Raw genomic sequence first — 26,291 nt, forward strand, 5'->3', positions numbered from 1 at the left:
GGGGACAGCGGGAGGTTGCTAGGAAACGTGAGTCCCGCCCCTTTCCCCCGGCGTGCCCCTCCAGGCTCTTAAATGAGGGCAGGAAAAGGAGCTTGGAGCTTGGTGGGAGGGGGTGGTCCTGCAGATAAGTGGGTGGCCTCGGACTGAATTCTGACTCCGTTCCTAAATTTCCAAGCCCTGGTACCTACCACACTGTTTAGTAGGACTTTCACCGAATGCCAAGAAAATTGGAAGCATTGTAGGTCTTAGCATTTGGGGAGAAAAGAGGCTGAAAGTAATGACCTAAATGAGGTTTGGTTTTTGGCCCCTTACGTGCTAAATTATTCATGTGCGATAAATCCCAGTTACCAGAGGGAGTGGAAATCTGTTATCAGGGCTGTCTTTAGGAAACCAGTGATATCTAATTATGAGCCCTCCTGTCTCCCAGTGCTGAAGACAGTCTCTCCTTAGCAAAAGAGAGTGAAAGTGCCTTCATCCTCTGATTATAATAAGGCAGCAAAAGGCACAGCGTCACATAAAGGACCTTATTAAATAAAAAGACAGTTGTTAAATGAGCACATTCTTTGATTTTAAATATTTCGTATGTGTCAAAGGCTTTAAAAAAATCTCTCGTTTGACACTATGATTCCATTTCTGGGAATCTATCCTAAGAAATAAAATTATATTTGCATTGAAGGGTGGCAGAATATACCACTTTGGCATGAGGATTATTTTGAGCTACAGGCCCTTGAAAAACAGCAGGTGCGAGAAGGACGTTCTGACCCCCGCTTTGCTTCCTGAGAGCAAGAGATGAAACAGTTGTGAGAGATGCCCTCCCTGTACCGGGAGGAAAGAAAGTTCTTATCACCAGAGATGGGGAGTCAAGGCATAGAGAATTCTGTACGAACAGACCTTACTAAAATAATTCTTGTCCTTCTTTGGTCTCCTTATATGATTTAGTTACTTTTCCACAATTACCTCTCTTTATTTGACCTAGTCTATCAGCACTTAGGTTTTGACACTTCTTTGGGTCTTCATTTTCCTGTCATCTACGTGCGAAAATCTGTATGCTTTTCTCCTGTTAATCTGGCTTCTGTTATTTTCATTCTTATGACCTGCCGCTGACCCCTAAGAAAGTCAAAGTAAATTTTTCTCTCCTCTACAACATGAAGATATTAATGACGTTTATAATATCAGAAAAAGTAAAGATAATCTAAATAAACAGTGATAGTGAAATGGTTAACTATGGTTGGTCCACTGGAAAGAATATTTTTTTTATTGAGTTCGTAATAGTTTGTATCAGTGTAAGATTTCAGTTGTACATTATTTCTTGACTGTCACCACATAAGTGCTCCCTTTCACCCCCTGTGTCCCCCCACTACCCCTTCTCCTTCCCCTGGTAACCACTGAAGTGTTTTCTTTGTCCGAGTACTTGTTTATACTCCACATATGAGTGAAATCATCTGGCGTTTGTCTTTCTCAGACTGGCTTATTTCGCTTAGCATAATTCTCTCTAGGTCCTTCCATATTATTGAAAATGGGATGAATTTGTCTTTTTTCTGGCTGAGTAGTATTCTATTGTGTATATATACCACATCTTCTTTATCCAATCATTGGTCACTGGGCACATGGGTTGTTTCCATGTCTTGGCTATTGTAAACAGTGCTGCAACGAACATAGGGGTGCATATGATACTGTGGATTGTTGCTTCCAAATTGTTTGGGTAGATACCCAGTAGTGGGATAGCTAGGTCATATGGTAGTTCTATTTTTAGTTTTTTGAGGAATCTCCATACTGTTTTCCATCGTGGTTGCACCAGTTTGCATTCCCACCAGCAGTGTGTGAGGGTTCCCTTCTCTCCAACACTTGTTATTTTTGTCTTAGTGATTATAGCCATTTTAACAGGTGTAAGGTGGTATCTCAGTGTAGTTGTGATTTGCATTTCCCTGATGATTAGTGATGTTGAACATCTTTTCATGTGTTTATTGGCTAACTATATATCTTCTTTGGAAAAATGTCTGTTCATTTCCTCTGCCCACCTTTTGACCAGGTTGTTTGCTTTCTTATTGTTCATTTGTGTGAGTTCCTTATATATTATAGAGATTAAACCCTTGTCAGATATATGATTTGCAAATATTTTCTCCCAATTGGTGGGTTGTTGGAAAGAATATTTCCAGCCAGTAAAAATTAACTATGAAGTGTGTAATAAAATAGCATATTGTAATTTTTAAATAAAAACATGGAATTTAGAGATATATTCAGAGTTATGAATTATAAGAGATTTAATAGAGAAAAAAGATGAAATGTATGAAAATGTCTCTAACTGATCAGACTTCCGGTATTTAAAATTTTTTCTTTACTCTCTTGTATTTTATATATATATTTAATAGAGAGGTACTGAGCTTGCATTACCTTTATGACACAAAGGAGAAAATATTTTAGTTTTAAAAAGATAAGGAGTTAGGGAGTAAGATGCCCTTAGTTAAGAAGCACCTCTATTCCATGTTATCCTACCCCTCCCAAAAAGTAAGAAAGTAACTGCTTTGTAGCAGTTAGAGTGAAATAATACAGAAATGTCATCTGGGGAGCTGGTCTCCACCCAGACAGAGCTTCATAGGATGCACATATTTAGTTCGAACCATATGAAATCACTGACATTTAATATTTTCCCTCACAGACACAGCAATTTCGTGGTGTCAACCTAATATTTTGGTACAGTTAGAGTCTTTCTGCAGCTCTGCAGGCCCTGAGACTGGTTTTGATGGTGTAATTAGAGGTGGTCAGTCCTTTGGAAATTTGTCATAATCAGTTCCCAAAGTAATAGGTAATCCAGGTGGTTGATGTGGGGATTCTCAGTGGGGAGGGATTTCTTTCCAGTGATCAGGATACTGTCATTTTTTGCAGATGTCAACAAACGAGAGGGATAAATTGCAAGAGAAGCAAAAAGTTTATTTGGGGTTTCAAGAACTGCAATTCAGGAGACACAAATTGAAGTAGAAACTCAAATGTGCTCCAGTTCCAGGAGATGGCTCTGGATTTTTGTGGGAAAAAAAGGAGGAAGATGAGGTAAGTCTTATTAAGGAAGAGTTCATTGGTGGTAGATGAGCTAAGGCTAGGTTTGTACTTCATAGATTGGCTTGAGATTCAGTCATCAGGCAAAAAGCTAGACTTGTACTTCATTGATTGGTTGGCAATTCAGTGATCAGCAAAGTGCAATTTTATCATTCCTTACAAACAAGATATTCTTGTCCTTACTGACTTCTTGGAATGTTGATGGTTTGGTCCAGTTTGGAAGATAAAGAAAACAAGAAATGCAAGGCAATTCCTCTGAAATGGCTACCCCAGCTCTATTTTAATTGACTCCACTCATGTCATCTTGCACACAGAGCACCCTTTTCTAATTTTCAGATACTTGGGAACTTATTATTTTTTTAAATTATTCACAAGTATTTATTGAATAAATAAAACTATAATATGCCAGTCCCTGTGCTAGATACTAGGGAACAATGAATAGAAGACAAATTTTTAATCAGAAAATTGCTGGTACCATAGAAGCAGAGCAAAGGGATGTGGACCATTTTGAGGGTTGGTCATTCAGGACATGGAGAAGTCTGGGGAAGTGTCTTGACCCTATAAGAGCTAAACTTTCTGGTGTCGATACCAAGCAATGGACTCACTCTAGTCACCGTGATCTCAGCCAATCAATCACAATAAGTTAGGAATTGAGAAACGAAGTTTTAATTTGATTATCCAGCACAATCGGGAAGATGACAGACTAATGTCTCAAAAAAACCATCTGCAAAAATTACAGAATCTTGAGGCAGTTATATAGGAAAAATGGGCATTAAGGAGGGGGTCCAGGGATGTTGGTTTCCAGGCATGATGGGCTCCAGGCATCACATTGTTCCGTTCGTTCTTCTGTCAGCTGTGATGGATAAGTTGTAGGTGTGTTTCCCACCTGTGGTCAGCGTGTTCCTGGAGAGAAACTCATAGAACAAAGTTTTAATTTATCAAGCTATTAGGGAGTACATACGTAAGTGGAGGCCATAAATCAAGAGAGCATGTAACTGTTTTTAGCGTATGTGCAGAGCAGCAAGTAGTCATGCAGAGGAGGGGCTGGGGCCTTTTAGTGTAACAAGATAGCCTTGCTTATGCTCACTTACAAATTGCCCCCCTGTCAGTAGTAACCTATAATCTTATGGTCAAGGGGGAGACAGGGCGTCATACTTTCTCTAGCTACTTCCTGCTGAATCAGGATGTTGTGGGGGGACCATAGCATGGAAAAGTTACTTTCCTTTTGAATTTATAGAAGAAAGTTTTCTTTTAAAGACATATTTTAGTTTTCCAAGGGGTTCTGCGACCCACTTTCCCCTCAAAACCGGTGGGATACTTTCCTGTGATTTGGGGGCTGCCTTGATCCAGGAGTGACGTATCCAGGGTTTCATGCCTTTAAGTGTTACAGACGAGTGAGTGGTGAGAAGAATCTCAAAGGGGCCTGTCCATTTGGGTGACAACTGTTTTCCGGGTCCCTGGTCTGTCCAAGTTTTTAGCAAAACAAGATCACCAGGTGGAAAGGCATGTAGAGAGATGTCAGACAGATATGCAGACCTATGAGAAGCAAGCTCATGGACAGAAGTTAATACAGAGCTTGATGATTTAACATAATTAGCAAACCTGACATTCCTGAAAATGTCCAAAGATTCAGTCCCCGGGGGCGATGCCTGAAAAGGTCTCTCATGTAGAATTTTGAAAGGACTCAACACCACTTTGGAGAGCTACTCTAACCTGTAGCAGAGAAGGGGCAGTGCCTTATCCCGAGGTAGTTGTGTTTCCTGACAAATTTTGGCAGTAGTCTTCTTTAAGGTGTGATTCATTTTCTCCATCTTTCCAGCTGATTGAGGTCTCCAAGCTGGGTGTAGTATCCAGCAGATGCCTAAGCTTTTGGACACTGGTTGGGTTATTTGGGAGACAAAAGCTGGTCCCTTATCACTTTGCAAGGTATTAGGCAGATCAAACCTAGGGATGATTTTTTAGTAACATGTGAGTGACTTCTGATGCTTTTTCAGTCTGATTGGGGAAGGCTTGTACCCAACCAGTGAAGGTGTTCACAAACCCTAACACATCCCTGAAATTTCCAGTTGCCCGGGGCATCTGGTAAAGTCTATTTGTCAGTGCTTAGTACGCCAATGTTTTTATGTTGGGTGCCCAGATGTGGGGGGACCGGATGCAGTCTTGGGGTTGTTCTTTGCACGGATTATGCAATTTTTAGACACCTGTTGTGTAGTCTTTTGTAGGTGGCACCCTATGATGTACTTCTGGACCCATTAGATTCTCCCTCGGGTGGCCAGGACAATGCACCATAGCTACCTGAGCAGGCTTATTAATAGCACCAAGCAGTTTTAGGATTTTAGGGCCATGTCCGATTTCCTTTTTTCCTGCTGTTAAGAATCCCCTTTCTTTCCAGGTTGTCCGATGAGCACGAACCACAGCAAAGGCATATCAGGAATCTGTATAGATAGTTACTCTCTTCCCTCGGGCTAGATGTAAAGCCTGAGTGAGGACGATGATTTCCGCCTTTTGAGCCGATGTCCCTGCGGGTAGATCTTTAGCCTCTAAAGCCTCCTGTAAAGTTGTGACTGCATATCCTGCATGTCTCTTACCTTGATCCATGAAGCTACTGCCATCTGGGAAGAGTTCCAAGTCCGGTTCTTCCAATGGACAGTCCAACAAATCAGCTCAGCTAGAATACACCATCTCGATAACTTGTAAGCAGTCATGTCCTAAGGCTTCTGATATCTCAGTAGGGAGCAAGGAGGCTGGGTCTAGGGAGGATGATGCTTGCATCTGTACGTTTGGATTGTCCAAAAAGATGGTCTAGTATTTGTCCATCTGTCCTCCACTGCGCCAGGATCCCCCTTTTCATTTCAATAGTGTACTTGATATGGCACATATACTGTGGTGGGTTGGCCCAGGGTAAATCGTTCAGCTTCTTGAGGATGTCGCACGTAGCAGCCACTGCCCTGAGGCAGCAGGGCTAGCCCTTGACCGTCTGGTCCAATTACTTGGAAAAATAAGCCACTGGCCAGGGGGTCATGCCCAGTTTTTGGGTTAAAAGCCTCAAACTTATTTCTTGCCTTTCATGTACATATAGGCTGAAGGGCTTGTCCAAGTTAGGAAGCCCCAAGGCTGGAGCTGAAATTCACTTTCTCTTGACGGTATCAAAGGCCACCTGAGATTCCTTTGTCCATTCTAGTGGTTCTTGGTCTAGCCCTTTTAGAGCCTCACAGAGGGGCTTTACTATGAGACCATAGTTAGGAATCCAGATCTGACAGAAACAAGCCCTGCCCAAGAATCCTCGCAGTTGTTGCGGGCTGGTGGGAGGACTTAGGCATGCTATAGCTTTCTTTTGGTCTGGCAGTAGTTCCCTCAGGCCTTTTGTTTGTTTGTTTCATTTTGTTTTTGATGGGGAAGACTGGCCCTAAGCTAACATTTGTGCCAATCTTCCTGTATTTTGTATGTGAGATGCCACCTCAGCATGGTTCGATGAGCCGTGCGTAGGTCTGCACCTGGGATCAGAACCTGCAAACCCCAGGTGTGTGAACTTAACCACTACACCATGGGGCTGGCCCCCTCTCTGGCCTTATGATAAGGTAAATCCTAAGTATGTAACTTTCTTTTGGCAGATCTGTGCTTTCTTTTGTGAGACCTTATACCCACATTCAGCCAAATGATTCAGGGTCTTTATCGTGTTGGCCAGGTACTGCTCGTAAGTGGGGCTCACTATCAACAAGTCATCCACGTGTTGTAACAGCAATCCTTCTTGTAATTGTAAGTGGCACAGGTCTTTAGCTAGGGCCGTCCCAAATAGCATAGGGAAGTTTTTGAAGCCCTGGGGGAGCACTGTCCAACAACAGTGTTGAGTGGTCTGAATATCTGGGTCATGCCATTCAAAGTCAAAAAGTTGTGATTCTTCTGCAAGCAGTATGCAGAACAATGCATCCTGTAAGTCCAAAACTGAAAACCAGCCGTATTCACCTGGAATGTTGGTTATCAAAGTATAAGGGCTGGGCACCACAGGGTGCAAGTCCTGAACCCCCTCATTTATGGCACGAAGGTCCTGAACAAACTGATATTTCTCTGAATTGGGTTTTTTGACCAGGAGAATAGGAGTATTATATGGTGACTGGCAAGGTCTGGTTAATCCTGCCACCAGGAATTTCTGCAACACTGGCTGGATGTCTTTCTGAGCCTCCTGTATTAGCAGATATTGTTTCAGGCTGTATGTATTGGATGGACGTTCTTTGCTTTCCCAGGCTTCCCATCTGCCCACACATCCGGTCTTATCTCCTGGAGAATCTCTGGTGGCAGCAGGTCCGGTGGTGGTGTTTGAACATCTAGCAGGGCCATCTGGAACCATAAGGATTGTTCTGGCAGCACTTGCACCTCTGGCTGGCCTGGAGCAAAAGTCACATGAGCATTCAGGCATATAAAATTTTTCCAGTTAAAAGATCTGAGGTAGAGAAAGGAGAGTGCATCCAAACAAAGCCAGCCAGTTGCCCTTGTCCTTTTAAGGCTGTGGGATATTGTTGCAGTGAACATTGCCCCACTCCAGGAAGGGCCCCCTGACCAAATTGTGTCCCTTGCTGGGTTCGAGAAGGAGAGAGTCCCTCTCTCAGACTTGGCAATCCCTCAGGCATTTCCCCTTGGGCGAGTGGTGGGCCTAGAAAAGGGAGAGGAGGGGGAGGAGCCAGGAGACTCCTCCATCCATTTTCCTCTCTTCCCTGATCTAGATATAGCAGCATAAACGCTTGACCATAGGGGATTTTATCTTCCTTTCCTCCCTTCAGAATAATTCTGGCTGCAAGATGGTATCATAATTAAGTGACCCATTTCGGGGCCACTTTTCTGCTAAGCCCAGTGTATACTGGGGCCAGGCTACATTACTGTAAAAGATCATCCTTTTCTTTGTCATGGGCTCATAAGTGAAATCAGCCCAATTGGCCAGCATGCACCATGTACCCTAGTGGGCCTTTTTTGGGGAACAGACAGAGTGGTGCACATAGATAAAGTTTGTGTCCGACAATTAATGGACCTGGAGAAGGGTGCTGGGCTTGACTCCAGGCGTCCAAATAACTATGGGACTTATCCAAATCCCACTCTGCGTGGGCACACAGTTCTCACACCAGTGCTAAACAAGCCAGAGAGACAGGCAGTAGAGGCTCAAGGCGGGGTAAAGATCTAACTTCCCAGCGCCAGTGTATGGGGTCAGGTGCCTGGAGGAAAGTTTTAAAATCTTCTATTTTGCAGGAAGTCCAAGTCTGGCTTACTTTAAATCCAAACCTAACTTCCACACAATGACGGCAAAGAAGATGCCAGACAAGACAGATGAAGAGGGGGAGAAGATGGTCAGACTGGGGTCTCATGGTTTCCTCCCAAGGGTTAGCACACAAACAGCAGCACCCACATGGAGGCATACAATTCCGGCTTGACCCTTGACAGAAAAGTTCGAAAATTTCACATCCCCACAGATGATGTATACCGGAAGTATGCTGTGGGATTCTGACATAAAATAAAACTGGCACACAGACTGTTGGAACGACACACACACTCAGGAGAACAAACCATACAGGTGTGCATGCCACAAGCAAAACCAGACTAGTCTTCTAGATAATATGCTAGGTAGTCTGTACTTTCCTTTATTCCTAAGCAACGGTGCCTAAATCAGATGGACCTTGACCTGACCAAGGCCCCCAGACAAGGAAAAAGGAATGTAGTGCCCAGGAGTGCACTCCCGATGACTCACCTAGCTGCACGCTCGTCAGCTCAGGATCCAGTCCTTCATTTCCTGATCACTGAAGCATTAGAGGCAGTCACAAGTGAGGAAGCCACAAGGGAATTCCCTAGGCAGAATAAAAGAAAAAGGAAAAGAAAAAGCTCCTGGCAGCTGTGGGGAAAAATCCCAAACAGCTTCCTCCAAGTTCACTAGCCCTGGGCAGAAGCTATGGTCCTATCTGGGTGCCAGAATTGATAGCAAGCAATGGGCCTACTCTGCTCGCCATGATCTGAGCCAATCAATCACAAGGAGTTAGGGATTTAGAAAGGAAGTTTTAATTTGATTAGCTGGCACAATTGGGAAGATGGCAGACTAATGTTTCAAAAAAGCCGTCTGCAAAAATTGCAGAATCTTGAGGCAGTTATTTAGGGAAAATGGGCAGTGAGGAGGGGATCCAGGGATTTTGGTCCCCAGGCGTGATGGGTTCCAGGCATCACATTGTTCCATTCTTCTGTCAGCTGTGATGGATACCTTGTAGGTGTGTTTCCCACCTGTGGTCAGCCTGTTCCTGGAGAGAAACTTAATTTATTAAGCTATCGGGGAGTACATATATAGTAGAGGCCATAAATCAGGAGAGCATGCGACTGTTTTTAGAGTATGTGCAGAGGAGCAAGCAGTCACACAGAGGAGGGGCTGGTGCCATTTAGCGTAATGAGATGGCCTCCCTTATGCACCCTTACGGTGTCTGAATGCCCTGCCCCTAAATGCAATGTCTTACTCTGCCTGAGACAGTACCACATACATGACAAACGTTCCCTGAATCCTCTTTTACCCAGGTCCATGCAAACTGTACCCTCCATTAACATATTCCTCAGGACAGGGTTTGAGGAAATTGATTTATATATATGTACATAAAAGCAGACTAGATCTCGCTTGCTGAGAAGATATTCCTGTTATCTTGTTTGGACCTAAATGTTAGTTACCCAAATTTCTTCAACCATAGATTTACAACTATTCTCTTTATGGGGTCTCCCTCAAAGATTCTTTTCAAAATTGTCAGCCATATACAATGACGTCAATCAATATGCAAGTTGATATTAAATACATTGACAACCACTATACTAATATAAATTAATATGTAAATCAGTAATTCTAAAATCTATTCTCTTACATTATCCAAATAAATCAAATTCTATGTTTGTAAAAGTGCTTACCAGTGATACGTATCATGCTGGTTTTAGCACCCCATAAGGTCACACTGGTATGTACCAGATGTATATAACTCAGGTTCTGGAGGAAAAATGCTAGGAATGCACAGTTCCTCCTGCCAGCTCTGGGTTCTTTTTCTTTTGCCACTTCCAAGCATCTGGTTTCCCACTCTGCGTCATAGGTACTTCGGTTCTTTCATCAAGCCCTCAGACTCATGTTATGCAGAAAAATCAGAAATAGGAGAATGCCTTAAAGTTACTGAAGCTCTGATTTCTTAAGCTGCCAATGGGAAGGTTCCTCTTATGGTAAACTTATTTTATGAAGAAAAATTTCAGTAATCTTATCTGACAAGCAGAAGAGTGTTTATAGGCACAAAGGGGCAGAATATTTGAAATCAGGTTTGTTGTTCCTTAAAATCTATTATGTGTGTGTATGAGGGGAGGGGAAGTTGTTTCATTCTTTTGCATCTATCTATCTAGCTGTCAATCATCTATTTCCTATACTGGTTTGCTGTCTGATATTCCAATGAGAAAAACAGAAAAATTAGAAACTAGAGTGTTAGCTGTAGGGTTTAAGAAGGAGAATAAAACTTGAGAAGAAAAATGTGTGGCCAGAAAAAGCACTGTTAATTAGAAGTAGATTGAGACTAATTTCTTGTATGCTTAGACTATCTTTCGAAGAGGCCAGTGAAGCTTTGCAATACTGACTCATGTTAGTCGTGGGAGAGGAGGCTGGAGGAGGAAAAGGGAGGGATGAGGGAATTGCAGGGGCGGGAATGACAATGGAAAGTGACTTTGGTTATGGCAGTGATTGCTGCCAACAGAGAATGAGCAAAGATAACTTAAGAAATGTCAGAACATCAATCAGAATCATTTCTTAGAACTGAAATATTTTTGATATAAGAATTCCCTGCTTAGAAGTTTTTCTTTTTTCCATTACTTAAGCAGTGAATTGACTGGCCTATATGAAAAAGTACTTAAGAAAGGAACTTTGAAAAGAAAGGAAATCCTGAGTGTAAACACGGCGCTTTTATACTTGCGCATTTTTTCACTCTCAGGACCTAAGGACAGCCACTCCATGTGTCAGTGAGGGTTCCATCAGAGAAACAGTCACTAATATATATACACACACACACACACATATACATACATACATACAATACACATATATATGGAGACTTATTTATGCATTTATTTGTATATACATGATGTAATGGAATAGTGTATATATATATGGAGATTTATTTCAAGGAATTGGTTTATGTGATTGTGGGTGCTGTAAAGTCTGACATTGGAAGGGCAGACTGGAAACTCAGGTAGGAGTTGAAGCTGAAGGTGCTATTTTGCTCTTAAAGCCTTTCAACTGATTAGATGAGGCACACCCAGAATATCTAGGGTAGGCTTTACTTAAAGTCAACTGACTGTCATTGTTAACCACATCTACAAAATACCTTCACAGCAATACCTAGATTAGTGTTTGATTGAATAACAGCACTGTAGGCTAGCCAAGTTGACACATAAAACTAGCCATCTCACAAGAAGACTTCTCTAGACTTGAAATCCCAATTATTATTACTTGAGGAAACTTTTTTCCTTTAAGACTTAGTTTTTCAAGGAAAAAAGGAATTACTAAAAAAAAAAAGATGCATTTCTTATATTACAAAAGAGGTTTTTCTAATTTTCTTCTAATTCCTTTGCAAATCTAAGTTAATCATACCTCTAAGTGAGGTTGAGAACTTTAAAAAATTAATGAAAAATATGGAACATGTCAGTAGACCAGAAATGAGATACTCAAATCATCTGATTTTTCCTTATCTTGTTTCAAATTAAAAATACCAAAGGTTGGGGCCAGCCCGGTGGCGCAGTGGTTAAGTTTGCACGTTCTGCTTTGGCGGCCTGGGGTTTGCTGGTTTGGATCCTGGGTGTGGACATGGCACCGCTTGGCAAGCCATGCTGTGGTAGGCATCCCACATATGAAGTGGAGGAAGATGGGCACAGATGTTAGCTCAGGGCCAGTCTTCCTCAGCAAAAAAGAGGAAGATTGGCAGCAGATGTTAGCTCAGAGCTAATCTTCCTCAAAAAAAAAAAAAGAGAAAAAAATTATACCAAAGGCCAATGGGAGAAATTTGATACAGCTAGAAATAAAAAGATTCTAATTTCATAAAATGGAGCTAGCTTACCCATTCTCTTTATTATACAGAACTGCCAGAACCCTAAAAATTGGGGGCATTATTGGCAGTCAGAGATAGACAGGATTGACTTTATGAAGATCAAGTTCAGAGAGACAAGTAGAACTCATAATAAGTTCAGGAGAAAATTGCCAAAGAACAGTATGATTGAGGCACTCCCCAAGCAGAATCAACAGATAGAAGATGCAGAAGGAGTTCGGGGGGGCATGATTAAACTCGGGTTAATTCATCTATAGTTGTGCACAAATCTTATCTCAGGGTGTTCAGGCCCACCTCAGCTTCTTTGAGAATAGAGAACTGAGCAACTGAAAAGAGGCTGTGCTGCTTTAAGTGGAGAAGCGTCTCAGCCCTCAGGTGGAGTCGTTTCCTGCCCTGTGATAAAGCTTACCTGGGCGTGCTCCACCCTCACTACCACAGGCCTACGGGCACCTTCAGATCAGCATGGTGAGTGGCTACGGTGCTTGTATATTGTTGACAGTGTTGCTTCGGTGTCATAGCAAATTTTACTCATCATCTTTGACCCTTTTCCCCACCAAAGTCTTAGTAGATTCTTAATACGAGAGAAGAAATTTTAAGGCACCTTTGTTTCTTTCAATATCCATGTTTGAAGTGGGTTTGGATGAGCTCTCCTGTGTTCATCTGTGGTTTGGCTGCTTTTAGGAAAAGCTCAGTTGATTGGCAGTTGTCCCTGCCTTTACTTGCAGCCCTGAGGCAAACATCTCTCCCTCCTTTAGTTTTACGTTTGTTTTAGACCTGCTGTGCTGATTTTTCCGTAGAACTCAGTTGCTTCGGTTTCAGTTGTGCTTTCAGAGTTTCTGGGGACTTCAGACCCAGGTTCCATTGCTAAACTCATAAATGCATGGCTGGGTAAAGTCCACAGACTTCTTCTTAGTCCTGTCTTGAGTTTAGTTCCTTGGGGGTGATAAGGAATATGGTTATTTACAATGATTCTGTTTGGGGTCAACCTTTTAAGCTCCACTTTCCCTTTAATCTCTTATGTGCCACTCACGGTAAGTTTTAGTATCTTAGAATTTTTAATTCTTAAATGGAACCAGCCTCTCCAACTGCTTTTTCATCTTTGATCTCTCCCCGTTGGAGTCTCTCTCCAACATTTTAAGGATGTACAAATGGTTTTGCTCTTTTTGTTTGTTTGTTTTGAGGAAGATCAGCCCTGAGCTAACTGCTGCCAATCCTCCTCTTTTTGTGGAGGAAGACTGGCCCTGAGCTAACATCCATGCCCATCTTCCTCTACTTTATATGTGGGACGCCTACCACAGCATGGCGTGCCAAGCGGTGCCATGTCCACACCCGGGAACCGACCTGGCGAACCCCAGGCCGCTGAAGCGGAGTGTGCGCACTTAACCGCTGTGCCACCGGGCCGGCCCCTGGTTTTGCTCTTGAAAATTATGCCTCCCTACATGGAGGATCCTTGTGGTATGGAAAGGTTCTATGTCTTGACTGTATATATTTTGGTATTCTGGCTGTGATATTGTACTAGAGTCTTGAAAGATATTTCCATTGGGGAAAATGGGTAAAGAGTACATGAGATCTTTATTATTTCTTACAACTGCTTGTGAATCTACAATTCATATTTATCTCAAAATAAAAAGTTAATTAGAAAATTATGGCTTCCTAGTAATTCAAATAAACTTTGTAGCAGCATTTATTAACATGCTGTGACTTACCATTATTGATATTCAGTGGGTATTTTACAGTCTTATTTTATAGTGGGACTAATATTTTAACAGATAGTTTGGGGAGTAAGGAAAGGCTAAGAGATAAATAAGGTGAAGGTAGCCTTCTGTACCCTGGAACACAGTCATGTTACAAACTAACTCAGCTGTTTCTCAAACCAGGAAGGGCAAGATTGGTCCTTCTTGAGCCAAGTATTCCTGCCGAGTTCCAAAAGGACTCTTATGTCTGAACCACTTGGGTAACAGACCACATGAAGAGCAGCAATTGTTTTTATTGGTGATTATTATTACCGTGATTATTGTGAGCAAATGCCACGTGTGCATCCCACACGGACTGGGTGGTAAATAGCTGAGGAGGGATGTTGTGAGGGAAATCTACATGTAAGTGATTTTAATGATGTAAAAACAGTGAATTTCCCATCTCTTTTAAATTTTTCCATAAATCTAGGGATTTAGGTAAGTTTTGATCTGATCATGGTAGCTAATGTCCTGAGACCATTTTAAGTCCAGCAGGAGGGGAGAGGGACGAAACTGCTTTGCAGATAAGGGTGTTAGAAGGCTATTTATGATGGAATACGTTGACTTGATTTTTATGTGCCTGATAGAGGTTGGAATATTTGTTGGACTAAGTGAAGGGCTTTCTAAATTGAGCTCACAGCCTTTGTCCTGAGAGACCGATAGTTGCACAGAGAAGAAACAAGAGGGAAGTTCTACTCAAGTGGTGAACTTGAATTCCCCGTAAAGTAAAGAGGGCTGTGTCATGCTTTGCGAATCAAGGAGACAAAGTAGAATGGTTTGATGCTACTGAGCAGGAACAGAGTCCAAGTCAGATTGGAGGGGTGTGACCAGCCAGAGCTCCGTCTCCCGCACCCTCCGACAGCGGTCTTTTTGTAATTGAATCTCAGAGCCTGGGAAAGTGCAGCCATGGACAAGGACGAGGTTGCCTATTACCTTATCAGGCAATGAGCTTGAAGGGCCCTGATAATGCAGAAAGCAGGCTTCTCACCCTGTAAGACACCCAGCACAGACTTGTTGTATGACCATTGGCGATCAAAACTCAACAATATTAATATCAGCGGTTGTGGCCCCTTTAGATTTTTAGGATTTAACTTTTTCTTTCCCTCTCTTAGATGAGTAGATATTGTGTCTGTCTAAATTACCAAAAAAGTTGTTTCCCTTTTGGAAAAAAAATGTGAATGATGATTTAAAAATGGGATAGTGGAGCGGAGGCTGATGAGGGTGAGGGAAAACAGGAAAGTTTAAACGAGAAAAACATCGCTTACTGTCCAGATGTAACTAGAGGTAATATTTTGATGCATTTTTAAAGGCTGTTTTCTATGCTTATTTTTAAATATATTTGACATCATACTTTATATGCAATTATGCAAATTATATACACTTTACTTAATATTTTATCATAAGCACTTCCCGTGTCATAAATTATTTTTGGTAAATATTTAAAAGTTGTATAATATGCCGTTGTATTGATGTACCTTTCTTTAAATGCCCAACAAAAGGTAAATAGTTAAGTAGATTGGTTTTTGGTTTTCACTATTATAAATAATAATACTGTGAGTGCTATTCTGCCTAAATCTTTGCATTTTAGATTATTTCTTTCCTTTGTGATTCACTTGTTTATGTAATTTGCCTTTTTATCTAGCAGATGTCTCGAAGTCTTTTTTTTTTAATTGGTGTATATAAAATTTCTTATATATAGTCCTTACATATGAAAGGCTATATATACGGTAATTCTTACATACATCAGTATTTTTGTTTGTTATGGTATAGAGTTTTTACATTTTGGGGTTGTGAAATCTATTGCATGTTTCCTCCGTAAATTTCCCACACTCTTAAGCTTAGAACATCTTTCCTTATTTAGAGCACATATGAATAGTAAATGTAAAATCTCAAGATATGAAAAGGTGACATCTTTATCAGCAGTGGGTTTTAATATATGTCAAGGCTATACATTGATTTTGGTTTTATTTCTTTCCAATAGCTAGCTAATTTTTTTCTGGGTGAGACAACTTGATTCATTCTTATCCTGTCACCTAATGGGTGCTTAATTTACATTGTTGAAAGAAACCTTTTGATGGAATTGGAGTCCTTGGTTCAGTTGTTCCTAAAGCTTGACTGTACCCTTGTTTTTGCTTTCTGTGAGACACTTGTAATTAGCCTTATAATAGATTTCTCTTGTTGGTTTAAGATAGCTTGGTTTCTGTCAGTTGGTAGCAGAAGTGCTGAGTGACATAGCTCATGGTACCTAAGAAGGCCTGCTCGGTTCTAACTTACCATGGCTTATTTCAGAGGGAGTGCCTTTCCATTCACATTGGCCAAGCTGGCATCCAGATTGGGGATGCTTGTTGGGAACTCTATTGCCTGGAACATGGAATCCAGCCAGATGGTGGTGTTCTCGACAGTAAAAAGGATCAGTTGGAAAATGCTAACGTGGAGCACATGGATGCATCTTTCGATACCTTCTTTTGTGAGACCAGAGCTGGGAAGTATGTGCCCAGAGCACTCTTCATGGACCTGGAGCCAACCGTTGTAGGTAATGTAAGTTTTCCATTCTGCTTAACCAGGTCCACAATCAAAACAGATAAATTAAGTATCAGTGCGTGGGATTTATCAGATCATATGAATCTCTCTGAACAGGATCATGTGGACCTTTTCCACATAGACAAGGTCACTCAGTGGCCACTTAGGGTGGTGATCAGCGTGACATATGTACCCAAAGGGAAGAGGAGCTTAGCCTTCTTTTTCTGTATGATAAAACGAAGTAAAACCTTGCTGATTTCTCCACACACATCTGTTGTAACAGAACATTAAATCTCTTCCTGGATTTGAAAGCCAGTTGCTAGAAGCTTCTGACAAAAAATCTGAAATTTGGCATTACTTGCTTATAAAGAGTAGTATATTTGAAAATGATTCCAAAGAAGCAAGGAGCCAAATAAGTCTTCAAATTATGGGGAAAATCAGTACATTGTTATGATTATTAATGGCAAACTTTGTAGTATCTTGTGCAAAAACACTTGAAATGGAGCTAGAGAAATGCTGGGGAGAGAAGGGGTCTTACTTAAGAGAAAAGTGGTGGGGGGACAGAATTTGGGTTTGATACTATGTATCAGTTATTTATTGCTGTGTAATAAACTACCTCCAAATTTAGTGGTTTAAAACAATAGCAGTCATTACTTTGTCCAGTAATCTGCAATTTGTACAGGGTTCAGAGGGAAGAGCTCCTCTCTGCCTCACAGGATGTCAGCTAAGAAGGCTCAAATGACAGCTGGAGGGTCCACTTTCAAAGTGGCTCACTTGCATGGCTGGCAAGTTGATGCTGGCTGTTAGGGGATATGGGCCTCTCTATGGGCTGCTTGTGCTTCCTCACAGAGTGGTGGCTGAGTTCCAAGAGCAAGCATCTCATGAGAACAAGGCAGAAGTCCATGGCATTTTTATAATCAAGACTTGACGGTCACATAGTGTCACTTCAGCTGTTCTCAGTGGGTCAAGGCAGTTACAAGGATCCACTCAGGGAGGGGACATAGACCCAACATCTTGATATGGAAATAGTGAGATGGGAAATATCGTTGTGGCCATCTTGGGAAAATACAATCTGTACATACTGGATTCGGGTTCATTTCCTTATCAGAACAAAGTCAGAACCAAGTAAGAAACTGATGGGGAAAATAGATTGATGTCAATGTGAAGGAAAAGATAGAAAGTTTTATTAAAAGGGGGAAGCTAAGAATTGTGGAGGCCATGATGCCTATATATAGATTCAGCATTACTCTGCTAGATGTTGTGAAAGAATTAAAAATAAGGAGGTACTGATGGCTTCAAGAACAGGTAAGACTAGTATGGAGGCTAAAAGAGGCAAATACCTTGTATTCTGACTTGAGTTATAATGGTGCGAAGAGAATATCTGAATTTTTGTTGCAGATAAATAAGAGTTTGCAAGTGTGAGCCCTGGCTGGAGTCTGGTGTCCCAGGAACCTGGGTGGGGTGGAATATGTCCCCAGATGACATTGGTAGCAGAAGGAGCATCATAAGAGGCCATAGCCCAGTACCATGGATATTTGTAGCAGATATTTTAACTCATGCCAAACCAAAGATGCTAGGCAAATAGGAAGTTTAAGGCCCAAGATCAATGGTAAGCAAGTCAGAGGAGAGATAGATAGCAGGCAAAGACCAGAAGAAATGTCCCAATCCTCTAGAACACAGCCTGGATGGAGGGCAATTTTAGGGTCCTGAGCTGGTCAAAACAAAGAGACATAAGCTCCAGGATTTAGGTAGAAGGCACTGATTTTCCTTGTTTTATTCAACAAATAAGAGAGCCTCACATATGCTAGGCACTCTTCTTGACAGTAGTCTTCACGGAGCCTACTTTCTCGTGGGGTGCAGACCTATAAAAACTAAATAGTGTGCCCAATGGCAATCTGCAGTATGGAGAAGAATAAAGAAGGGCCATTGGGGTAGGGAATGTTGTGTGTGGGTGGAGGGGGTTCTTTTTCTAAAGGCATGTCAAGGAAGGCCTTACTGAGAAGGGGACGTGTAGGGATGTGAAAGAAGTGGGGACGTGAGACTTACCTCTCTGGAAGAGATCAGAAAAGACTTTATGGACAAGGTGATATTCCTTCTAAGTCTTGAAGACTGAGTGGGAGGATTTTAAGAGTTCACAGTTGAGGGAAAATGGAAAACATGGACAAAGACACATTCGGATACTTGTGAATATTGTATCAGCTTGAAAATGGGGAGGATGTTGATTTAGGGGAGTCATGAAAGGCTTAAACTGGAATGGAGGCAGACCATGGAACTGCCTTGAATAAGATGCTTGGTGTGAATTTGATAGGAAATAGGGGGCCAGTAATGATTTTAGAGCAGGGGAAAGGCAGATTTAGAGCTATACTTGAGTAATTAATCACAGAGATTTATTCATTAATTTATTCAACATTTATTTAGCACCTGCTGTGTGCTAAGTACTGATCTAGAAAGAGAGAATGGATTGGAGAAAGTTATGAGATTGTTGTAATGTGTGGGCTTCATCTAGGGTTGTGACACTGAGAACGGAAAAGAGAACATTGGCTGATTTGAGAGATGTCTGTTTAAAATAGACAGAGCAACTGATTACAAGTCAGTGAGTATTCCAGAGAGAAGTCAGAGATGCCACCCAGATTTTACTGGTTCACTAATGAGATTGATAAATGAAATAGGAATTCCAGAGGGGGACTCAGTTCTGTAAGAGTAAAAATAAGTTCGGTTTTGGGCATGAGGAATTTCAAGTGTTAGCAGGTTGGTCCCAGGAGAAATTGTGGAACCAGAGGTCTTAAGTGAGAAGTTAGAGGTGCAGAATTATCCAATAGAGATGATGCTGAAAGCTGGGAAAGTGGATGATCTTCCTGACCAAAGTCAGTCTGAGTGGTTTTAGAATAAAGGAAAGATAGGTTTGGGTTACATTTTTCAAGTAGAATTCTATTGATGATATTTGTAGCCAGAAACAAAGGAGAGAGAGTGAGTGAGAGGCGGAGGTATCAGAGAGGGAGGGAGGGATCAGAGGCACTCAGGGAGGGTGAGTTGCTTTGTACATCTCCCTTCTTTCTCTATTTTCTGCGAGGTAGAGGACAGAGGGATTTCGTGGCAAGGAGGGAGGTGTTCATTCAGGCATCCTACGATTGGAATAATGAGGGTGATAGTGTGTGAGAATTTAAAGAGGTTTAGAACACTCATTTTGAGAAATAGAATAGAGGGTCGAAGTGCAGAGTGAAGGGTCTGCTGAGTGTCGGTTCGAAGGGGACCCAGAGAGCAAAGTTCCTGCCTGTCTGCAGCTGCACGGGAGTGGATGGTGGTGCTTAGTCAGGCTTGCATATGAGGTAGGGACAGGGCGAGGAGGGCTCTGCGCTGGCAGTGCCCCTGTGGCTCTGATCGTGGAACCAGGCTGTGTGAGGAGTCAAATGAAAATAATGTGAAGGGAGGTGGAAAAAAGAAAAGGCTGAGAGATTCAAGGTCATGATGAGCAAGAATTTAACATACTCCAATAAGCATCTACTTCAGCAAGGTGATGGGAGTATAAAGATGAATAAACACTGATCCCTTCCCTCCTACTGTCTTAGTCAATTCAGGCTGTTTTAACAAAATATTGTAGACTGAGTGGCTTAAACAGAAATTTATGTCTCCCAGTTATGGAAGCTGGAAGTCCAAGATTAGGGTGGCATCATGGTCGGTTTCTGGTGAGAGCCTTCTTCCTGCTTTGCAGATGGCACCTTCTTGCTGTGTCTGCACATGAGAGAGAGAGGGGGGGAGATCATCTCTCTGGCCTCTTCTTATAAGGGTTCTAATCCCATTCGTAAAGGCACCACTTTCATGTCCTAAGGCCTCACCTCCAAATACCATCATATTGGAGATTAGGGCTTCAACATTTCAACATGTGAATTTGGAGGAGACACAAACTTCCAGTCCATAGCAGCTACTATTTATTAGTTGAGGAGCTGCACAGATATTTCCCTTTAATCTTTTCAGCAACTCTATTATCCTTAATTTGTAGACGAGGAAACTGAGTCTTGGGGATGTTAAGGAACTTGCCTTAGATCATCGAGTTATTGAGGGTAGAACTGGTTTTGATCCCAGGTTTGCCTTCTCATAAAAGCCATTCTCTTAAAAAGAGAAAAGCAGGATAATTTAGTGGAGAAGAAAATGTAAATAATTATCACAACACTAATAAATGTATTAAGTTGAGCCATATAAAATTGCCACATAAAGTTGCCAATAGATGACCATTTTTCATCTAAAAAGGTGAATTTCATATAATGCAACTTAATAATAACAGAAATTTCTGCAAGGTGCAAGGGTATTACTGAGGAAGGAATGATTGACTGGGGGTCATCAAACGACTCCTGTGAGGGAGCAGCATTAGTAAATTCACAGAGGGAGGAGGGACCTTTAACAGGAGCTCAGTGAGGCTGGAACTTAGGGTGTGAGTAGGAGAGCAATGGGAGAGGAGGCTGGAAAGATCATCAGGGCTAGTCATGGGCCCAGGTTGGGGGAAGTAAGGAAGTGTGGTCAGAGAAGGGATTTTGCAAGTGTGAGATTTTGGGGCGGAGAGTTGTGAGTGATGGTGACTCAAGTGGAGTGGAGCTGAATGGCATTGAAGGCAAGCAAGCTAAGGAACCGTCAAATAATTGTGTTTAAAAACCATGGAAATCCCTGAGGATGCTGGTTAAGGATGCTGTGCCAGGTGCTGAAGTCAGAGAAAAGTGGAAAAGTGTCAGGAAGTTAGAGTGGATGATTTGGGCATGCTTATGAATGGCGGTGCTATAATCACTGATCCCTGAGAAAGTGGATTTTACTGAAAGAATTTATGGACCTAACTACACTCAAGGTCTCAACTGGATATTGTCATGAAGAAGCAGGTTTCCATAAATTCCAGAAATTCCTTCCTTACCCTGAACTCAGCCTTACAGCTTCAGGTGAGAAGCATAGTCTACCCAGAATTATATGCCCTCTTATATCCTGTTTATATATTTATCTTTTAAAAATCCCAACTTTTCTGTTTTTTTTTTTTTTGGTGTGTATATGTTAGTTAAAAATAATTTAAACTCAATTTTAGTAAATTTAAACATTGTGGTTTAGAAATTCATTGTCATATACAGGAGAGCAAGGTGAATTGAGAGAACCATCTTGCTTTTAGAAAATTAGTGCATTTTTCCTTAGGTAGTGAACTTCTAGGACTAACTATAGGTATCTGGTGCCAATGAAGTAAATCTGCGTACATACATGTCATGAGGCCAATTTTATCAGTATTATTTATAATTGTTGTTATCTGGGGCCTGCATCATGCCCTATGACCTCATTTAATCCTCATGGTAACTCAGTGGGGTAGGTCTTCTTATCATCCTTACTAGTGAGATGAAGTAACTGAAGCTTAGAGAACTAGGCAAGTGCTCTATGGCTAAGAGGGGAAGGCAAGATGTGAGCCCAGGAAATTGATTCTTGAACACATGCTCTTTACTATGCAGTGTAACCGGGACAACATTCCACAGCCTGCTTAGCCCTCAAACACCACTGCATAATTCTTCAGGAATTGTGCTATCTGGGTAATTCTGAGGTCGGGGTAGTGGGGCATGGGCCTCAGACATGCTGTGTGTTGATGTTTTCTCGTGCTGCCCAGGGTTTTAAAAGCCAGTGAAACCAGGCAAGGCTTGCACTTGGTTGTATTGAACACTGCCGACATCTACACACTGATTTCCCTGCTTCACACGTTTGTACGTTTGAATTGTCTGGGCCTTTGAGTTGGCCATGCCTTGTTTGTTAAAGCCTCTTTTAAAACACACTACTAATAATTTACGTTGGCATGCTTTTCCAGCACACAGTTGGCTATTTGTAGATAGAGATACTTGTCCTAAAATGTCAAAGTGCCACAGGGTGTGTGGTAGGTTGAATAGTGTCTCCCAAAAATCTGTGTCTGCCTAGAACCCCAGAATATGATTTATTTGGAAATAGGGTCTTTGCAGATGTACTTAGTTAAGATGAGGTCATACTGGATTAGGGTAGGCCCTAAATCCAATGATCTGTGTCCTTAGAAGAAGAAGAGAGGACACATAGACAGGGGAAAAGGGCATGTATGATGGAGGCAGAGACTGGAATGATGCAGCTATAAGCCAAGGAGCTCTAAGAAGTGTCAGCAGTCACCAGAAGCAGTCACGAGAGACAGGCGTGGAGCAGTTTCTCCCTCGGAGCTTCCACAAGGAACCAACCCTGCCAACACCTTGATTTTGGCCTTTTAAACTTTTAGAGAATAAATTTCTCTCATTTTAAACCAACAGGTTTGTTGTAATTTGTTACAGCAGCCCTAAAAAACTAACAAAGAGTGTTTGATGGAAAAACCTACTTTTAATTTATATGAAAATAATAATACCTCTTTCTAGAGTAAGGAAGGCCAATTCAGCACAATTCCTTTACCACAACACCGGGGAAAGTATGGGGATCGGAGCACAGGGCTGTGCGAGAATTAGCCGAGGGTTAGCAGTTGAATGCAGTGGAGCGCACTGACCTCCTTTCCCCTCTGCAGATGGGATCCGTACAGGCAAGTACCGCTCACTCTTCCACCCAGAGCAGCTTGTTAGTGGAAAGGAAGATGCTGCAAACAACTACGCCCGAGGTCACTACTCTGTGGGGTCGGAGATCATCGACCTTGTGCTAGAGAGGATCCGAAAGCTGGCAAGTGGCTCACTTCTCCTTAGATGGGGCCAGGCCTGTGTGCCTGGGATCCTGCGGGACACCTCCCAAGCATCACCAGCATTGTCTACCACCAACATCATCACCACCCAGCCTCTCACCTGGGGACCTCCTGTGGATGCTCAGACCTGGGAAGTGTCCTGATGTTGGCTTTGATTACGCTTTCCATAGGAAGGGCAAAAGAAGCTTTCATAGTTACTGTATAGCCCTTGTCTACTCTTTGTTTTTTTTTAGATTTATAAGGAAATGTTTTGTTTTATTTTTCCCCTGCTTTGTTGAGATATAATTTACATATAACATTGTGTAAATTTAAGGTGTACAGTGTGATGATTTGTTACATGTATATATTGCAAAATGATTACTGCAATAAGGATAGTTAACACATCTACCCCCTCACATAATTACATTTTTTTGGTAGTGACAACATTTCAGGCCTACTTTCTTAGCAGCTTTCAAATATGCAATACAGTATTGTTAACTATAGTCACCATGCTGTACATTAGATCCCCAGAACTTACTAATTTTCTAACTGAAAGTTTCTGCCCTTTGACCAATGTCTCTCCATTTACTCCACCACCCAGCCCCTGGCAACTACTGTTCTACTCTCTGTTTCTATGAATTTGGCTTTTTTAGATTCCACGTTTAAGAGAGATCATACAGTATTTGTCCTTCTCTGTCTAACTTATTTCACTTAACATAATTCCCTCAAGTTTCATCTATGTTGTCAAAAATGGCAGGATTTCCTCCCTTTAATAATTAGCCTCCATCTACTCTTGCTTCGGCTAACTCATGGTTTGTCTTATCAGAGACTTCCAAAGCATTGTACACTTGTCATTTTTGATAGTACCACTATTTGTGAAGTTAACAGGAAGTACATCCTACCTGGAGATTAGTTACTCTATTTACTGACAGTTAATTCTTCTTTAAGGACTTGTGTCTGGAGAATCCTTTGTTTAGCCAATGTTTTGGTGTTTGGCATAATCATTAGGTAATACACTACCTTTAGACCCCCCATAGTAGATTGGATGCTTCATCTGTTGTGGGGCGGCGGGGGGGGGGGGGAAATTATATTGCTTCAATATTTTGCTAGTCATTTTGTTATTGATAAAGACCTTGCTTTAGATCACATACAAATAAATTCAGGGGGGCAGTGAAAAACAGTTGAATGTTTGTGCTTTCCTTATAGTAAAATTCTATAGTGCTTCCCGCACTCCAGAAGTAACCATTCAAGTATGTTTCAAAGTAGATAGATTTGTTGCGGAGTTAATAATGGTAAACCAGTCCTGTCTGAAAGTTTTTGCTTGTTTTTGCGAACTTGATCCCACCATGACCACTGCTTCTGGGTTTGTTTGGCTGAGTTCTCCCTTATCACTTATTCTCCCCAGGCAGAACAGTGCAGTGGACTTCAAGGATTTTTGATTTTCCGAAGCTTTGGAGGAGGCACTGGCTCAGGATTTACATCTCTGTTAATGGAGCAGCTCTCGATAGAATATAGCAGGAAGACTAAATTGGAGTTCTCTGTCTATCCAGCCCCTAGGATCTCCACTGCTGTCGTAGAGCCTTACAACTCCATCCTCACCACCCATTCCACCATAGAGCACTCAGACTGTTCCTTCATGGTGGACAATGAAGCCATCTTTGACATATGCCATCGTAAACTTGGTGTGGAACGCCCCTCTTACGCCAGCATTAATAGGCTGATAGGTCAAGCTGTATCTTCCATTACTGCATCCCTCCGGTTTAAAGGGCCCTTGAATGTGGACCTAATTGAATTCCAGACCAACCTGGTACCTTATCCGAGAATACATTTCCCCATGACCACCTTTGCCCCCATCATCTCTGCTGACAAAGCCTACCACGAGGAGCTCTCCGTGTCAGACATCACTGCGGCTTGCTTTGAGTTCTCCAACCAGCTGGTCAAGTGTGATCCTCGACTGGGGAAGTACATGGCCTGCTGCCTACTCTACAGAGGGGATGTGGTCCCTAAGGATGTGAATGCAGCGATTGCAGCCATGAAGTCAAGGAACTCTGTTCGGTTTGTAGATTGGTGTCCAACTGGTTTCAAGGTAGGCATCAACAATCAACCCCCCGTGGCGATGCCAGGAGGGGACCTGGCCAAGGTCCAGAGGGCTGTCTGCATGCTGAGCAACACCACAGCAATTGTGGAGGCGTGGGCCCGCCTGGACCACAAGTTTGACCTCATGTATGCCAAGAGGGCATTTCTACATTGGTACATCAGAGAAGGCATGGAAGAAGGCGAGTTCTCAGAAGCCAGGGAAGATTTGGCAGCCCTGGAGAAGGATTATGAAGAAGTGGGGCAAAGTTTCTGATGCAAATATGACTGGTGAAAATGACTGTTAAGTTGAGGTGTCATGCTTTCTTTTCAAGACGTTATACACTTAGTGGGTAGAGTTCCCTTGATGAGAAGAAAAAGGAAATCAAATCAAGCAAGACCTGAAGTCCCAAACTGAATCAAACGGGTCAATATTAGCAATGATCACATGCTTCCTTGTCCGTTTTGTAATTCAGCCTGCTACCTGGGAACCTTCTCAGGCTCGCAGTCCTTTGAACTTCTGGATCCTGTCTATGTTGGTTTTTTTTTTTGTCGGATGGCAACTTGGATTTATTCTTTGCTTTCTAAACCGAGAGACTGTGAAACGCTAACGTTAATGCTTTCTCCTTCTTGTACCTGAGGTGGAAGCACATATTGATTATTGTTATGTCTCCATGTTTATATTTTTTACATTGATCAAATAATAAATATTTTCAGTATGACTCTTTTCCTTCTTCCAAATATGGGCCTTAAGGTCTCAGTTTGCTTTTTATACAGACAAACAAACAAACAAACAAACAAAAGAAAAACAAGAATATTCTTGAGTCTTTCAAAAATTTGAATCTATGTGTCCTGCAGCTCAGAAGATGAAAGTGGTCTCTTTCAGCTCCCCTGTGCTTGAGGAGGTGTTCTCAAAGTGTGGTCAGCAGAACCCTGCATCAGAACCGTTTAAGAGGTTTAGAAAACTCGCAGATTCTTGAACTTCACTACGGTCTTGCTAAATGAGAAGCCCTGGGGATTGCAGGAGGTGTGACCTGAGGATTTGAAAGTTTAAAAAACACTTAAAGGAACTAATTTTTGGTATTAAACTGTCCCATTTTCAAACATGTTAATAATTTAAAATGGACAAAACAGCTATAAATACGTTAAAACCACTAGCCAGATTTTTAA

General features: G+C 41.9%; 1 protein-coding gene across 1 annotated transcript; it reads left to right on the forward strand.

The window, feature by feature from the left end:
* Positions 1 to 12,573: 12,573 nt before the first annotated feature.
* TUBAL3 (tubulin alpha like 3) lies at positions 12,574 to 25,930 on the forward strand. The gene is made up of 4 exons (XM_001917012.5): positions 12,574 to 12,593; positions 16,151 to 16,394; positions 22,902 to 23,054; positions 24,458 to 25,930. The coding sequence occupies exons 1-4, from the start codon at positions 12,591 to 12,593 to the stop codon at positions 25,396 to 25,398; spliced, it is 1,341 nt and encodes a 446-aa protein (XP_001917047.3). The 5' UTR covers positions 12,574 to 12,590; the 3' UTR covers positions 25,399 to 25,930.
* The last annotated feature ends 361 nt before the right edge of the window (positions 25,931 to 26,291 follow it).

Source organism: Equus caballus, chromosome 29 (assembly GCF_041296265.1).
Source record: "Equus caballus isolate H_3958 breed thoroughbred chromosome 29, TB-T2T, whole genome shotgun sequence".
Taxonomy (NCBI): Eukaryota; Metazoa; Chordata; class Mammalia; order Perissodactyla; family Equidae; genus Equus; species Equus caballus.